The 16,905-nt window shown below is 48.5% G+C and overlaps 2 protein-coding genes across 3 annotated transcripts in view; both read right to left on the bottom strand.

Moving 5' to 3' along the window:
* The window catches only part of Rnf4 (ring finger protein 4), a 23,747-nt gene extending 16,685 nt beyond the window's left edge, over positions 1-7,062 (bottom strand). Inside the window, exon 1 of one of the 2 annotated variants that reach the window (XM_005408733.2) lies at positions 6,917-7,062. The gene's annotated coding sequence lies outside the window, so the exon portion shown is untranslated. Of the gene's footprint in view, positions 1-6,301; positions 6,444-6,916 lie in introns of those variants that run through there. The other variant, XM_005408734.2, reaches the window with a different exon arrangement.
* Positions 7,063-16,348: 9,286 nt separating this feature from the next.
* On the bottom strand, positions 16,349-16,905 carry LOC106147060 (collagen alpha-1(III) chain-like; the record flags this gene model as incomplete). Its single annotated transcript, XM_013506811.1, is given in 1 exon segment — positions 16,349-16,905. A coding segment is annotated over 1 exon segment (259 nt), but the record flags the coding sequence as incomplete, so codon positions are not given.

Here is a 16,905-nt window from a genome sequence, read left to right as displayed (position 1 = left end):
TAGCTCAGTGGCAAAGCGCCTGCCTGGCAAGCGCAAGGTCGTGAGTTCGGTTCCTGGTACCGGAGAAAACCCCCCCCCAAAAAAAAAAAAAAAAAAAAAAAAAACCCCAAAAAACAAAGAAAACACCAGGGTACAGCAGATGCCACAATTCCAAAACTTTTGAATGAGAGGAACATGCATGCCAGAGGATCTAGCTGGCTACTCTGCAACAATGACAGCAAAAGACTTAATGAAGAAGGCAGAAAAGAAACAGGTTCTGAGGGTAGTTTTAAATCTGGGAAGGCAAGTAGACAGACTGGTAAAGAGACTGTAAAAGCCAGAAACACAGCTGGCAGAACCTGGATATTCACTCAGACAAAACCCCTTTTTTAGGGCTGGAGTTGTTGCTCAGTGGTAGAGCACCTGCCTAGCATGTGTGAGGCGTAGGGTTTGATCCCCAGCACTGCAAAACCAAAACCAAAATAAAAACAAACCACAAAAGCCTGCATTTGTTTGAAGGAGAAAGCAGCAGTGAACACAGACTGAAAACCCTGAAGCAGAGGCTGAGACACTGAAGCAGCCTGTGAGCTTGGACAGGAAGTGACGCTGGGGACCAATACAGGTCTGCAAGCCAGGCCCAGTCTGTGCTGAAGACCAGCCTGGCTGCCCGGAGAAGCTGCTGGCTCAGGAAGTGCAAAGTGACCTAGGGAGAGAAGCTCAAAAAACAGCTGGGAAGGATGTCCTGGGGAGGTCTGTGGCATGGTGTAGGAGGACAGTAAATGTGATGAGGGCTTGGATTGTAAGCCACACCCTACGGGCAGGCCAGTCAAGGTCTTAGAGATAATGACTAAGACTGCAGCTAGAGACAGTGACATCTATGTGCTCTGAGGACAGAGAGAGGCTCAGCAAGTCAGAATGTAGCCCAGGGAAGAGACAAAAGTGACCAGAAGTCTCAGGGAGCGCAGGGGTAGGTGACTGGCTGCACAGAGGCAGGAGAGTTTAGGGGTTTTCTAGTCTACTTAATCATTTTGTCACTGCTAAGATGTTTTCCCCAGTAAAGCCACCATGGATGTTACAATGCCAACACCCCCACCTCAAGCAGGAATGTGACAACACAGACTTTGTCCCTGGCATCTGTGTGTGGATTTATCACGTACACAGGCCTGTGGCTAGAAACAAACAGGCAAGCAGTGTTAGAAGGAACCTGGCCTCTACCACCGCCTCCCAGACCCCTACTCCTGCTAGCAAAGAAAGGAACAGCAGAAAAGGAGAATGGGGGCAGGGCACAAAAGGCACAAAATGAAGTCCTCGCCTCCGAACACTGTGCAAAGGCCCCATCTGCCCACCCAGTGTCTTCACCTTCACCTTGCAGCTGTTCTGCACAACTGTGAGGCAGAGGCAAAGTGCCCAGTGCAGTTTCCAGCAACCATGGGCAATTTTGTCCAGGAGAGGAGCTACTCCTGAGGTCAGATGGTCATTCCTCAGTACACACAGGGAGGCCAGGATCCTGCGGATACCAAGTCCACCCACAAACAAGTCCCTCAGACAAAATGGCAGAGTTTGTATTCAACCTACACATCTCCCCACATCATCCCTGGATCACTTACACATAATGCAAAGTAAATACTACATGAGTAGTTGTACTTTTTTTTTTTTTTTTTGAGACAAGGTCTTGTTGTACAGTTCAGGCTGGCCTTGAGTTTACTATGCAGCCCAGGATGGCTTGGAACTTGCAGCAATTTTCCTTCCTGCCTCAGCCTCCCGAGTGCTGGGATTACAGGCATGTACCACCACTTTGACTATATTGTTTAAAAAATAACAACAACAAAGTACTAAGAAGAAAAAAAACCTGTGGGGTTGGGTGCACATTCGTAATCCCAGCACTCGGGAGGCTGAGGCAGGAGGATTGCAGCAAGATCAAAGCCAACTTGGGCTATAAAACAAGACCCTGTCTCAAAAAAAAAAAAAAAAAAAAAAGGTTTTATATTGCCACAACCCCCCAAAACAAAGAATGAATGACAAGAAATCAGGTATGGTGGTGCACACTTGTACTCCCAGCACTTGGGAGGCTGACACTGGAAAACTGCTGTTAGTTCCAACTCATCCTGGGCTACCTAGTGAGTTCAAGGCTAGTCTAGAAATATACAACAAAACCCTGTCTTAACCAAAACAAATAAATAAATGACAACAAAAAAAAGTATGTATATGTTCAGCACAGAGGATTTTTTTTTTTTTTTTTGGGTACCAGGAATCAAACTCAGGACACTGCATTTGCCAGGCAGGTACTTGTACTGCTGAGCTATATCTCCAGCCTTTAAAGGCATTTTTCAATCCCAAGTATTTTTTCTTTTTTGTGGTAGCGGGGACCACTGAGACAGAGCAAAAGCGCTTGACTCAATTTTCCTTGCACTGGCTCAACAGGCCTGTGACTTGGCTGGTAGCCAGCATCCCTCCACCCCAATGGACTGGGAGTTTGCTTCAGTGTCCTTCCTGGCCATCTAAGTGCCATTCTCCACTCTAACATAAATGCAGCCAAGAACCATGGTGTTCCCCTCCCCGCTCTAGGCCATACTGTTGCCTTCTGGGGAGCAGAGAGGGTACCCAGGAGTGCCTGAGACCAGGAAGGAAGGGATGGGGCCCCTTATTTGCATACCCAAAATTCAAAGCAACATTCCAGAAGATTCCCTGGTTTCGGGCCTCATCCTGACTATATGGGTCTGCAAGCTGCTACACAGCACTTCCTGGGGACATCTAGGGTTTTGTTCAGGAGGGCCCCCTCCTGTCCCAGTCCCCCTGTGCTGCAGCATATGGCCTTTTACAGTAAAGACTTGTGTTGGTGTTCCTGGAAACCTACCTGTGTGTGATTAGTCCTGGGACAGTGTGGATTCCAAAAGTTCTGTAAATCTACTTGGGATTTTTATTCTGAGTAATGTGGACAAAGCAAATAAACAGAGCTGTATACAACACCAGACAACTCCAGAGGCCAGCAGCTGAGGACCATCGGTAGAGATGCAATGCGGGGTGAATTCCCCTATAGGAGTGATGGTGAACCTTTCAGAGCTTTCAATGATACAAACAGCCTGCTGCTCGCAGGTCTGCCACCACTGAGCTACAGTGTCCAGCACAAGCTGGCATTGATGATGACAGCTGGCAGCAACAGTAAAAACTGGCTGTGTCACTGTGGGCATTCAGCATTACCAGGTATTATTTGGTGACATGAGGACTACTAGCAGCGCTGCACTTTGCTGAATCACAATTTCCATCTGAATCAAGGAAAAGAACCTTAGGCAGATTGGCCTCCTGCATGCTTGGTAAGCCTTCTGCCACTGGGCTACACCCCCAGCCCTCCTATGTCTCACCCTCAGTTGATTGAATCTATAGAAACAGAACCCTGGTTATGAAGGTCCAACTGTATAATTTTCACTCAAAAAACAGAACAAAACACCAACTCAGAGAGAGAATATTCTAAACTGAAACGATACCTACTTTGATAAAAACAAGCACAACAATGTATTTACTACTCTAGTAATGCTCTAAAGGAGGCAAAAAGATAGGAGAACAGAAGAATGATTATTATGTGAGCCCGAAGAAAGTAACGTTCACAAGGCAACTCAAAAAGTCAGCCAGCTCCAAAAGATCTAAGACCAATGCAAGGGCTCCAAAATGATCACAAAGAATATGGTCCAAGCCAGGTGCGGTGGGGCACCCCTGTAATCCCAGAACTCACCTGCTGGGAGGCTGAGATAGGAAGATCACTCTGAGTGGGAGGCCAGCCTGGACTACATAGTGAGTTCACGGTCAGCCTGAACTACATAGCAAGGCCCTGTCTCAAAAAATAAAAAGGTCCAAAGTTGCCATCTGTAGTTACAGACATGTGCTCCTCAATACAAGCACCCTTCTGCACACATTAAGGGGTTAAGAAATGCTCTTAACTGTGGTACTTTAGATTTGCTCAGGGAAGTGGGCTCCAAAAGGTCCATAGCCTGGGGGTTTATGAATGGTGTATCAGCCATTCACAGGCGTGGCTCTCAAACAAGAAGTCTACAAAGATAGCTCATAGATGTTCCAGATGTGCAATGTGTGGTTTGGCCCAGCTGGTGTTATGGTTTGAGCCTTAAATGTCCCCCAAAAGATCATGTGTTGAAGGCTGAGTCCCCAGCCGAAAGTACCACCAGGAGGAAGTTGTGGAGCCTTTACAGTATGTGGCTAGCACAAGGGAGTTGGGGGTTCCCTGGACCAGGCTTTGGGAACCTGGCTCTTTCCTCTTTCTCTTAGATTGCTGGAAGCCATCCTTATAAGCACCTGGCTCTACCACACCCTTTCCCCAGGTTTGGCTTTGCCATAAGCGCAGAGCAACGGGGCTGAATGATATTAGACTGAAAACTCAAACTATCAGCCAAAATCAATCTTTTCTCTTTCTGCTTAACTATGGTACTTTGTCAGTGATGAAAGATGACTAACACAGCTGGGTTCATTTTTTGTTTACCTACTATCTCTCACAGGTGAAACTGTGACCAGCAAAATCAAATTCACATTATGTTCAAAGCTGTTGCCAGGCATGGTGGTGCACACCTGTAATCCCAGCACTTGGGGGCCTGAGGCAGGATGATCCTTGAGTTTGAGACCAGCCTGGGCTACAAAGTGAGCTCAAGGCCAGCCTGAACTGCATGGAGACCTTGCCTCCAGGACCAAAAAAACCCAAAAAACAAAAAACAAAACACTGCCCTAACTGAAGCACAACCCTGGGCACAGCACATAAACAAATTTTCCTCAGTGAAATTATAATCAATGAAATTATCAAAAAGAAGGACTAATACTAATCTGGGAACAGTAAAAAACATAGCTAATGCACTTCAAAGTAAGATACTAGGCACACAATACACAAAACCACTTTTATACATACTGAATGAACCAATTACTCTGTGCATGTATTTTTATTAAGCACTCCAAATCTTTCCTGGAACCGGGTGGTGGTGCGAACTACCAACCTTGCCTTAGCAGAGCGAGCAGTCGGGGATTACAGGCATGTGCCGCACAGACAGATCCCAGCTCCAAGATCACGAGTCTCATTCACCTAATACACCCTTCTCACACAGGCACAGTAATTTTTCTAAAACACAACTCTAACCGTGTTCCTTCCCAGCTTAGCATTTAATGGCAAGAGAAGCTCCACTTGGGCTTCTCCAAACCAACTTTTGCCACACCTCTTGCACCATCTAGATTCCCATGCAGGGACTCCCTTTCAATTCCTCCACCCCACCCCCAGAAGGGCCAGCTAGGTTATACCCCAAATAGAAAGCCTGGCACACAGAAGACCTCCACAAGTTACTTACAGTATTTTAAGGCATGTATTGTCAAAGAGGATGCAAATAATATGTACCAATTTTAATAAAATACAGGTATATATGGCAGTAAAATTTCATACAGGGAATGATTAGGAAATCAATGTCTGAAAAAACTCCTTAGAGTAGTAAATTATGAAAAGGTTGATAAACACTATTAAAACAATGTTCTTTCTTTTTGTGTTTTGGACAGGGTTTGGCTACACAGTTTAGGCTGGCCTTGAACTCACCATGTTGCCCAGGCAATCCTCCCACCTGGCCTCCTGCTGGGATTACAACGTGGGTCACCACAACCAGCTTTTAAAGCGAAATTCTTGAGAGCAGGAAGGTCAAAATCAAGTATTAACAATACACCTTCCCACTTACAAGTTCCCATCTTATCTCACACAAGTAAAACTGAATCCAACGTCTCTTCATCCAGTAAGAACCAAATCAAAGCTGGACGTGGTGGTGTACACTTGTATTCCCAGCACTCAGGCGGCCGAAGCAAGAGCATCGCTGAGAGTTCAAGGCCAGCCTGCGATACAAAGTAGTGAGTTCAAGGCGAACGGAAACTACACAGTGAAACCGTCTCAAAAAGACAAAAAAAAAAAAAAAAAAAAAAAAAAAAAGGCCAAATTACCAGGGAAAATGAAAAGATTCCCCTCCACGCAATCAGAAACTAGACTCAATCTTTCGCCACCTAGCTGGCTGTGTGATCTTGGGCCGACGATCTCACCTTTCTGGGCCTCAGTCTCCCGAACACTCGAGAAGCCTACACTGAGCGTATGGCACGGTTCCACGCAGAGCTGAGACCCCAGATCTAGCTCGAGAACTGAGTGGAGAAGCAGAATCTAAGTGAAGACTGCGAGGGACCGTGCGCACCGACGAAGACCAGACAAAGGCTGAAACACCCACAAGCATGGCTCGTCAACCTCTGCCCTTCTCCTCCTCCAGGGAAGGGGCCGAAGGCGGGCCACTGGTGTGCACCGGGCACTCACCGTTCTACACGCGTACACCGGCGCTCCGGGGCTGCGCCCCAGGGCCCAGCCACACGCCTCAGCCCCCAGGGCCTGGGGCTGCGGCCCTCCTCAGCTCCCGGAGCCGGGCCTGCCCCGGTCCCCGGCTCCTTCCGGCCCAGAACGGCCCCGCCACGCGGCCCCTCGATGGCGGGGCGGCGGCGCGGGCACACAAAGGCGGCCCCGTCCTCGGGAAACAAACGCGCTCGCCCAGGCCTCCCCGCGAACCGTCCGCCTCGCTTGCCTCTTCGACTGACCTTGGGCGCGTCCCACCACCCGCGGGCCTCAGTCTCCCTCCTTCGGCGGCGGGCGCAGGCCCGCGGGCCAGAGCCCAGCTCCGGGCGGCGGCCTCCCCATTTGGGACGCCAGCGCCGGGCCGGCCTAGGCCAAGCAGGGCACTCGCGCACACGGCGGGGTGGGTGGAGCCGGCTCCAGGCTCCGGGGAGGCCCCGCACGGGTGCGGGGTTCCAGCGCGTCAGAGCCGCGCCAGGCGGGCGCCGAGGCCACTGAAGGCCTCGAAGCCGCCCGAAACCCACTTCCTCCCCGCCTGGACGTGCAACGCCTTTCCCGCGAAGGTAGCTCTTCACTACGGCTTACCTGGCCGCCGTCGCCAACCGGTTAGAGCGAAAAAACACCTTCGCGAGCCGCTGAGGAGACCCGCTCAAGCAAGACTCGGCGGTCTCAAAGCAACCCACTTCCGCTCCGCAGGCGTCTGCCTCGCCCCTGGTAAGTTCCCATTGGCCGCCTCCGCCCCTGAGCCCGTGGTCCACAGGCTAAGGTGGCATGTTTTCAATTCCATTGGATAGGAAAACCGTCTATCACCACTTTGAAACGCACCTCCTTCCGGCCCCGCCCACGCTCGTGCGCCCTATCTCTCACTTCCCGCGATAACGCCCTCGGGGCCGCTCTGCCCGCAAGGCTTCTCGGGAGTCGTGTGTTCGGCTGCGCGGATGCGCCCTGCGGCTGGCTGGTCTTTTGCCGCTGGCTGTGGTCTCTGAGGCAGCGGAGCCTGCCCTTACCGCGCTCACCAGCTGTGGTTCCCCATGCCAGACGCGGCCGGCTGGCGGCGTGGAAGGGAACGCTAGTCACCGCCAGCCAGTCAGTGCCCCCTCTCCGGTTTCCGTTTCCTCGCCCGTCAGGGAGGCTTCTGTGAGGAAATGGCTTCGGCCGGGTCTCTGAGGATCTGCCGGACCCGCGCCCGTGAGCCAGGCCCTTGCAGACTAATGGTTGGGAGCGATCCGGGAGCGCCGCCCGTCCCTGTCGGCCGGAGCCTCGAGCTGGGAGGCAGCTGGGGGAGGGGACACGCCGGCCGGCCGCCCGGTCCTGAGCGCGGGGGGCGGGCCTCGGGGGCCGGGTCGCCCGCCGGGTCGAGGTGTCCCCGGGCAGCTGGTATCCGCGCCGGAAGAGCGACCTGAGCGAGAGCTGCGGCCCCGCAGCGGCGGGAGCGCTCGGTCTCTGGGGCAGCGCCCGCAAGTCGCAGGGTGCGGAGCGCTGGGCGCCGCAGCCCTCCCGCCCTCCGCTCAGGCAGATTTCAGTTGCCTCGCCTGAGCGGGGGAGACGAACTCAAGGGAAGAGTGTGGGCGGCAGCGTGGCCGACCCCGGGAAGCTCCTGTCGGAGCAGTGGGCCAGAGTCGGAGTAGAGCTGGATACGGGTTTTTTCGACTTTGGGCCCCAGGCTGGAATTGCGCCTGGATTTAGTGACGGGGACTTCTCTTGTGCTGGAAAGGTCTAGACCTACTCATGGCCGTCCCCGCCGGTACTCTCGGACCCTAGGCAGGGTACATGTGTGAAGGTCCCCAGATATGTGGGATGGGTTTCCTCCTTACGTGGGGGCTGTACCCTGGAAGACTGAGACATTTATGGGAGTGACAGAGCAGATCAGAACCAGTGTTGAGCCGGGCCTGGTAGCCCACGCCTGTAATCCCACCATTCCGAAGGCTGAAGCTGGAGGATGCTGAGTTCCAGGCCAGCCTGACCACATAGTGTAGGGAGATAGGATAAAGACTCATTGAGCTTTATTAAAAATTAATAAAGCAGCCTTGCGTGGTGGGGCACGCCTGTAATTCTAGCACTCGGGAGGTTGGGGGGGGCGGGGGCGGGATTATTGCGAGTTCGGGGCCAGGCTGAACTGCAGAGTGAGGCCCTGCCTCAAAAAGACAAAAAGAAAAAAGTAAATAATAAAACAATTCTGGAAAAATATCCAGAAGGGGAATAGCGGGATCAAATAGGACCTCTAATTCTAGTTTTTTGAGGAATATCCACACTGATTTCCACAGTGGTTGTACCAGTCTACACTCCCACCAACAGAGGAAAAGAGTTCCTTTTTGCCCGCAGCCTCGCCAGCATTTATTGGTTGATAACCAATATCAAGACCAGTATCGGGGCTGGGGATTTAGCTCAGCGGCAAAAGCGCCTGCCTGGCAAGCGCAAGGTCGTGAGTTCGGTTCCTGGTACCACAGAAAAACCAAAAAAAAAAAAAGACCAGTATCAAGACCAATATCAAGAGATGATAGCTATTCTTTCCAGGGTGAGATGGAATCTCAGTGCTGTTTTAATTTGCATTTCTCAAATGAGCAGTGATGTTGAACATTTTTTCATACATTTATTTGCTCTTCATATTTCTTCATCTGTGAGGTGCATATTCAGTGATAAATGTGCATCTATGTTTACAGCAGCACAGTTTCTATAGCTAAATCTTGGGAACAACCCAAATGCCCATCCACCGAGGAATGGATAAAAAAGAGTGGTATTTCTATACAACGGAGTACTACTCAAGCTATAAAAAAGATAAGGCTTTTGTAGGTAAATGGATGCAATTAGAGACCATACTCATAAGTGAAATAAATCAGACCCACATGTGTAAACCTTGTATTTTCTCCCTTAAGAAATTGAAAGAGTAAGTAAGATCCAGTAGATACTGTGAAAGACAAAGAAACTGCTGGAAAGGAAAGAACAACTAGGGAAAGGAGCAAAGAAGGAAGTGGGAAAATATATATATATACACACACAAGATATCTAAGATAATTTTACTACTAATTTCTATTTATTGAAAGGAATAGGGCTTATATTGTTCGATCAATTTTGCATGTCTATATCTGGTAATCTGAGCAACTACTTTGAAGATAACAATAACCATTGTTAATTTCCAATCATCTTGTTTTGAAACTCTGAATCGAGTTTTTTAAGTTCTCTTTAAAATAAAAAAGAATTAAACAAGTAAGGAAGAGAAAAAAATTAATAAAACATCTCCGACCTCAACAGTCAGACTCCAAAGACAAAGGCAGCAATTAGAAAGACAAAGGCAGCTAGACTTGACAATTAGGTAGACAAAGGTGAAAAAACTAGGTCTGGGAATGTCCCTGGTATTGTGATTAACATGATTAACTGTGAGTCACAAACTTTGCCTTTATTTAATCCTTAAACCTAAACTACTTGTCCTTAAGGCCCCACCCATAAGTTTACCCTCCTCTGGCAGGGAAAAGGTCACCATGCCAAAAGAAATCAAAGATTAGGATAAAACAAGCCAAGGAGCCAAGAGCCTATGTGGGACAAGGATCTCGATAAAAGGAGTTGTAGACAGGAGATCCACGAGTTGGCACCTGGTTCTCCAGGTTCCTCCTAGATGAAGAATCAGCCCAGCTTTACCCTTCCACACGTTGGAATAATATGTGAGAAGCTTTTAAGAGATTATGAAGGTAAAATTTGAGAGAAGTATGAGCAAATCCTTAAAACCACATTAGTAGAGCAATCTGAATCTTTTGTGAAATTCACACATGATCAAATTATGGGGCAATATGGGACAAGGCCAACAAGCTAGGTAACCTGAAGCTTTCTTGCATATATGGTACCAGGTTTGGCCTCAAGAGATGGCTGTGGTACACTTTTTTTTTTTTTTTTTTTTTTTGGTCTTTTTGAGGCAGGGTCTCGCTATGCAGTTCAGGCTGGCCTTGAGCTCACTTTGTAGCCCAGGCTGGCCTTGGACTTGCAATGATCCTCCTGCCTTAGCTTCTCGAGTGCTGGGATTACAGGTGTGTGCCGCATCTGGCTACGCTGTGGTACACTTTTTGCAAATGGTTTGATATCACATTTCAGCTGCAAACTTTGCATCCTGTTTCTGCAGGTCCACTTTATACAGCTTGAAAGACCTTAAAACTTTTTGGTTGCCACAAGCATATCTTTCTTTTCTGTTCATCCAATGAACAGCTCTGCCCTACTGTGATAGTTTTTTCCAAACAAAAATACTTGGAGCAGCTGTTTATGCTTTCAGGGGCACTCAACAAATGGAGTTTCCCCAAGCACAGTTCTGAGAGAAGTGTGTAGGGGCTGGGATATAGCTCAGCGGCACAGCGCCTGCCTGGCAAGCATGAGGTCATGAGGTTATGAGTTTGATTCCTAGTACAAAAAAAAAAAAAAAAAAGTGTGTTTATATGTGTGTATGTATATATTATTATTTGTATTGTCTCAAAATTTTTATCAGTTTTTTTTTTTTTTTTTCTTTTTGAGACAGGGTCTCAGTATGCAGTTCAGGCTGCCCTTGAGCTCACTTCGTAGCCCAGGCTGGTCTCCAACTCACAGTGATCCTCCTGCCTCAGTCTTCTGAATGCTGGGATTACAGGTGTGTGCCACCACGCGGGCTCAAAATTTTTTTGATCTTGGAGATTCTGACTGTGAATTGATGCAGGACAATTATGGTTAAAAACATTTGCTTGGTCTGCAGAAGATCATTAATGTTTTGTGACCATATAAATTGTAAAAGTGGATTGTTTTATGTGTAGGTATTATTGTTAAATACAGGGACTGTTTCCAGGCACAGAATATGAATTGTAAATTAAGATGGACATTAAGTATGATTATGATGATAGAGCAAAGACCTGTGGTCCTACATCTACAAATGTGTGATGAGAAATCAGAACAAACAAATAGGCCTAGACACATGAACTCCACCTATCCTGTTAGAAAAGTACTTTGACTCCAAGCCTTGAAATACCCCATGAAGCCAGGTGTTGTGGCACACGCCTGTAATCCCAGCACTCGGGAGGCTGAGGCAGGAGGATCACTGCAAGTTCGAGGCCAGCCTGGGCTACAAAGTGAGCTCAAGGCCAGCCTGAACTGCACAGAGAAACCCTGTCTCAAAAAGACCAAAACAAAATAAAAAAAAAAAGGACTCTTAAAAAAAATAAAAACAAAAGCTCTTTAAAATAAAGTATCAGCACCTGGGAAGCTGAGGCAAGAGGATCATTGTGAGTTCGAGACCAGCCCATGCTACAAAGTGAGCTCAAAGCCAGCCTGAACTACATAGCAAGACCCTGTCTCAAAAAGACAATCAATCAATCAATCAATAAAAGAATAAAAGACAGTAAATAAAATAAAATAAAACAAAATGGGCTGGAGCTATAGCTCAATGGCACAGCGCCTGCCTGTCAAGCGTGAGGTCCTGAGTTCAGTTCCCAAAAAATAAAATTTAAAACAACAAAAAAATATCCCGTGGAGTCATCATTCACCTCACTCACACAGAGAGCTCCCTGACACTAAGCCTATAAAGGAAAAAGATCTCTCCTAGAGCGAGCGCATAACCTAGCACAGGACCCTGGCAGCAGTGCTATCTGGGAGGAGCCACTTCACCTTTATTCGCTTATTAAAATAGAATTCAAATCCTTTAGTCAGGTTCCCCCAGACTCTTCTGAGATGTCCGTTTTCAACCACTTGAGCTTTGTTGTGGCAACCCCTTGCCCAAGGTTGCTTATAGGGTGTTCTTTACTTTGTTTGCAAGGCTGTATAGCTCAGTGGCACAGTGCCTGCCTGGCAAGCATGAGGTTGTGAGTTCAATTCCTGCTACTACAAAAAAAAGTTGCATTCTTTCCTTGTGATCACCGAGCCTGTGGAACAGAAAGTAGCCTCTGTTTTGAGGAGGTAGAAATTAAGCATACATTTATTTTTATATTTATTTTTTACTGTGACTTGTTGAGGACCACATTTTACAAAATGCCTTGTTTCCTTTGTTGTTGTTACTGGAAAGGAAAGTTCTATTAAAATTGTTTTAGTTTGAATATAGAATAGCTTTTTTTTTGGGTCTTTTTGAGACAGGGTCTCACTGTGCAGTTCAGGCTGGCTTTGAGCTTACTTTGTAACCCAGACTGGCCTCAAACTGACAAGGATCCTCTTGCCTCAGCAGTGCTGGAATTACAGGTATGAGCTGCCACGCCTGGCTTTAGAATAGCTTTTTAAATTATAGTTTATTTTGAAAGATTCTGAGTTAAATCCAAGTGTATGCCAATGCCATTCAAAGTAAGGTAACATTCAGAGATGAATGTTCTGATCAGATGAGTTAGAGAAATTTCTAGAATAGGCACATTCAAAGATTCCTTATCAGTGAATCTCTTTGATTTACATCTCACCAAAGACTGTAACATCATTGTACATTTCCATTATATAGTGTTAATAAGCTTAGGTGCAAACAAAATAGTTAAGCTATTTGTTTAAAAAAGAAGATCCACAAAAAAAAAAAAAAAAAAAAAAAAATCAGGGGCTGGGGATTTAGCTCAGTGGCACAGCACCTGCCTTGCAAGCACGACGTCATGAGTTCAATTCCCGGTACCAGAAAACAAAAAACAAAAAGAAAGAAAGAAGATCTGGGGGCTGGGGATTTAGCTCAGCAGCAGAGCACCCGCCTGGCAAGCGCGACGTCATGAGTTCAATTCCCGGTACCGGTACCGGGAAAAAAAAAGATAAACGAGCAACTCACATTTGAATTCTCCCTGCTTGTCCAGAATAGCTGTCCACTTCTTTCTCCTTCCCCATCGCCAAATAAATCATCTTTTAATTTTAAACTGGTCTTGAACTTACTATGTAACTAAGGCTGGCCTTGAACTCGAGGCAGTCCTCTCTCAGCCTCTTGGTGCTGGGATTACAGGTGTGCATCACCATGCCTGGCCACTTCTTTAATTCTTTACTGATGTTGGATTTAAGATTGCCAGAGCTGCATGTCCCAGCAGAGCAGTGATGTGACATCGACCCTCGGACGTTAGTTATAGTGTGGCATAGCATGGCATGGTGTACAGCCCTCCCCAGGCATTACAATAGCAAGACCTTGTCTCAGATAAATCTAAACCAGGGTGGTGTTTTGTGTTTCACAGTAAGAGGAACTGAACCCAGGGCCTTCACACCAAAGTATGTCCCCAGCCCTTTTATTTTTTGAGACTGGGCTTTGCTAAGTCACTAAATTGCCCAGCCTGGTCTTGAAATTACAATCCTCCTGCCTCATCCTCCCGAGTGCTGAGATTACAGGCATGGGCCACCATGCCTGGCCATACAATGTCTGTGTTTGATATTCTGTTAGGAAGTTGGCATGGTAGATAGCAAATATATGTTTCAGCATTTGATTTTGGTAGTGATTTTAAGTTGAAAGTTAGAGTTTTCAGATTTCGTGACCACATTTAAAAGAAATATAGGGCCAGGGATGTAGCTCAATGGCAGAGCACCTGCCTGACAAGCATGAGGCTCTGAGTTGGATTCTCGATACAAAAAGAAAAAATGAGGAATATAGACATGTAATACATCTGTGAAAATATTTAATTACTTGATAAGGCAGACAACTGAAAGAGTAAAAAGTAAAATTAGATTCCACATGTATAAATGCAGTTTAAAATGTTTAAGGAATAAATGGGGCCATATGTAACTAATTAAAATAATAACGACTAGAGTTATCCGGCCTACCTGGGACACTGAGGCAGGAAGAGCATAATTCAAGGCCAGCCTGAACCCCTGAGCCCCTATTCCAAAATATAATTTTTTTAAAGGGTTAGAGATATAGCTCAGTGGTAGAGTACTTGCTTAGCATTCATGAGGCCTTTAGTTCAATTCCCAGTACTGAGAAAAACAAAACAAAAAAAGACCAGATTTGTAGATAGAATGTTAGTAACTTGCATGACACAGCCTAAGGAAAAGTTAGGGTTTTCTGTTTGTGATTTTAACCCACTGAAGTCAGGATGTTGGAAAATAGTTACCACAGATAGCAACCCAAAAGCTGTCCTCAAGTCTTCTCTGAACCTCCCTTAACACTGAAGTTGCTCCCTCAGGCCCTATCCCCAGTTTTTTTTTGTTTTTGTTTTGTTTTTCTTCTGGTACCAGGAATTGAACTCACGACCTTGTGCTTGCCAGGCAGGTGCTTTGCTGCTGAGCTAAATCCCCAGCCCCGCCTATCCCCAGTTTGAAGAGCAGCCTGGGACCTTGGTGCTTCTGTAGACACATGGGAACCAGCCAAATGCAGGCTTCTGGGCCTCACACTGGCTGGGGAACTTGTGCAGTGGGATGTTTGAATGTTCAGAGAAGAGCCCCTACTGGGAGTGTCCCCAAGCCCCACTTCCCCCAGGCGTCTGGCAGGGAAAGGTCCAGGAAGAACACTGGGCCAGCCTGATTTTCTTTCAGATGGCCCACACAGGGACAGAGGAAGGGGGCCCCACGTGAACACCTGTGCTTTCAGGTGTTGGTGCTGGTGTGGTTCTGATGCTGGCTGGCTATGGGGTGGGCCCGGATGGCCTGGGGACAACTGGCTGTCCTTCACCTGGTGTCGCATGCTAGCAGGCTCCTGGCCATGCTTATGGGACTGGGGAGGTTTCAAGAGGACAAGTGAGACCTACAAAGCCACTGAGGCCTAAACTCTGACCTGACAGCCACTTCCACCACAGGTGCTGGCCAAAGAGAATCAGGGGGGTCGGACCAGGTTCAGGGATGGAGAACACAGACGGCACCTCTTGAGGGGAGGTATAAAGTCACAGTGTGGCTACAGGGAGATAGTTTGCCAACACTCTAGGTACTGTGTTACTGTTAATCCTGATAAGTCAATTTTATTAGATTAAGAAATGCCTAGCACAGCCGGGCATGGTGGTACATGCCTGTAATCCCAGCATTTAGGAGGCTGAGGCAGGAGGATCACTTTGAGTTTGAGGCTAGGCTGGGCTACATCGTTCAAAGCCAGCCTGACCCACATGATGAGACCCTGGAAAAAAAAAAAAAAAAAAAAAAAAAGCCTAGCACTTTAGTATAGTGCAAACCCCTCAGTGTGTAAGGGTGAGTCACTGGAGGCTTGACCTTGAGGCCTATACATGATGCCACACCCCTTCCTCTCTGGAGCTGTCCCCTTACTCTGCTTCCTGGTCACTATGAACTAAGCACATTCCTGCCTTGGAGCCATCAAACCACAGACTGAACCCTCTGAAACCACGAGTCAAATGAACCTTTACTGTGCTAATCGCTTTCCTGGTCAGTGGGACACAAGAACCCAACACCCACAAATTAAAGGAGAGGTTTCAGTCCACAATCCAGTGACTCCGAGGCATGATAAAGGAGCGTAGCAATGGGAAGCTGCTCATGTCCTAGTATGGGAAGCAAAGAGAGAAAAGGGAGGAGCTGGGGAGAGACATAAACCCTTCTAGGCCATGACCCCAGCAATCCACCTCTTCTCAGTAGACACACAACAGCAGGTCCGCTACAGCACCCCCATGACTCAGTCACCTAAAAGCCTCCTCCACGAGTGGGGGACACCTAGGCATGAACCCCAACACCTTTCAGTTGTGGATGTTGGGTATTGTGTCTCAGGGACAGAACAGCTGACTGATCCACAGTCCCTGCCCGCCCAGGCCAGGGCTCCTACCTGGGGTTGTAGAGAGCAGAGGCCTCTGGGCGCTCTCAGGTGACTATGGAATGGAGGAGGGGACTTGCTGACTGCCAACCAGCACTGCTGCTTACAACACTCGTGTCCCCTGTGCCCCGTGGGTGGCGCAGCACCAGCCCGTTAAGTCAAGCCAGTGACACCAGAGCCCTTCCATGTCCCGGAGGCTGGAAGTGTTTCCAGCCGGAGGCCGCGTTCACTCCTGCATCAGGCTCATCCTGAAGTCACCTTGCCTTTGGCTCGCTGCTGCTCATGGGCGCAATAATCCCTCGGAAACCCTCCGAGCACCCGAAGGACTCTTTCTGCACCAGTGACCCTCAACACAGCCCTTCAAGTGAAATGAAATACATTTGAATCATACAACACGGGTTACAAGAAATGTTATTGTTACTTCCTTAAATGAAAGTTTATCTGCTCCCAGCTCTGATCAACAGGGAGATGGGAATTCCTCTCCTTACCCACCCGGGTTGGGAAAGTCCTGAGGTCCTGGTACAATTTGGAATATTGCAGCGGGACCCCGGAATGCCCACCGCCTCTGGGCCCAGCTTCCCCGCTTGAAATGCCATCTGCGCGGGTCCGGGAAGAGGCTGGGGCAGCCCCTCCCTTACACCCCGGCCCGGGGTCCTGCCGCTTTCACTGCCAAGGCCGCGGCCCTCCAGCTCAGTACGGGGTCAGGTAACCCTGGAAGTCCGCCCGGGTCCCTCCCTCGGCCTGCTGATGTCCAGCGGCCCCGCCCGCGCCGGATCCGGGCTCCCGGTGATGCTGAAGAGGGTTCCGGAACTCCCGGCCGGTCCCCTTGAGCTCGGGTGGCCTCGGCCGCAGAGCGGGGGAGGGCGACGTTCCCGCGCGCCCCGCAGCACCCAGGGTTCCCGCAGGCCAGGCGTGAGCGGGCCAGCCGGGCGGGCGGGGCGCGCTCCGG

This window comes from Chinchilla lanigera, unplaced genomic scaffold (genome assembly GCF_000276665.1).
Source record: "Chinchilla lanigera isolate Chin_1 unplaced genomic scaffold, ChiLan1.0 scaffold00113, whole genome shotgun sequence".
Classification (NCBI taxonomy): Eukaryota; Metazoa; Chordata; class Mammalia; order Rodentia; family Chinchillidae; genus Chinchilla; species Chinchilla lanigera.
Note: the sequence above shows the minus strand (reverse complement) of the source record. Positions and strands in the feature narration are given on the sequence as shown.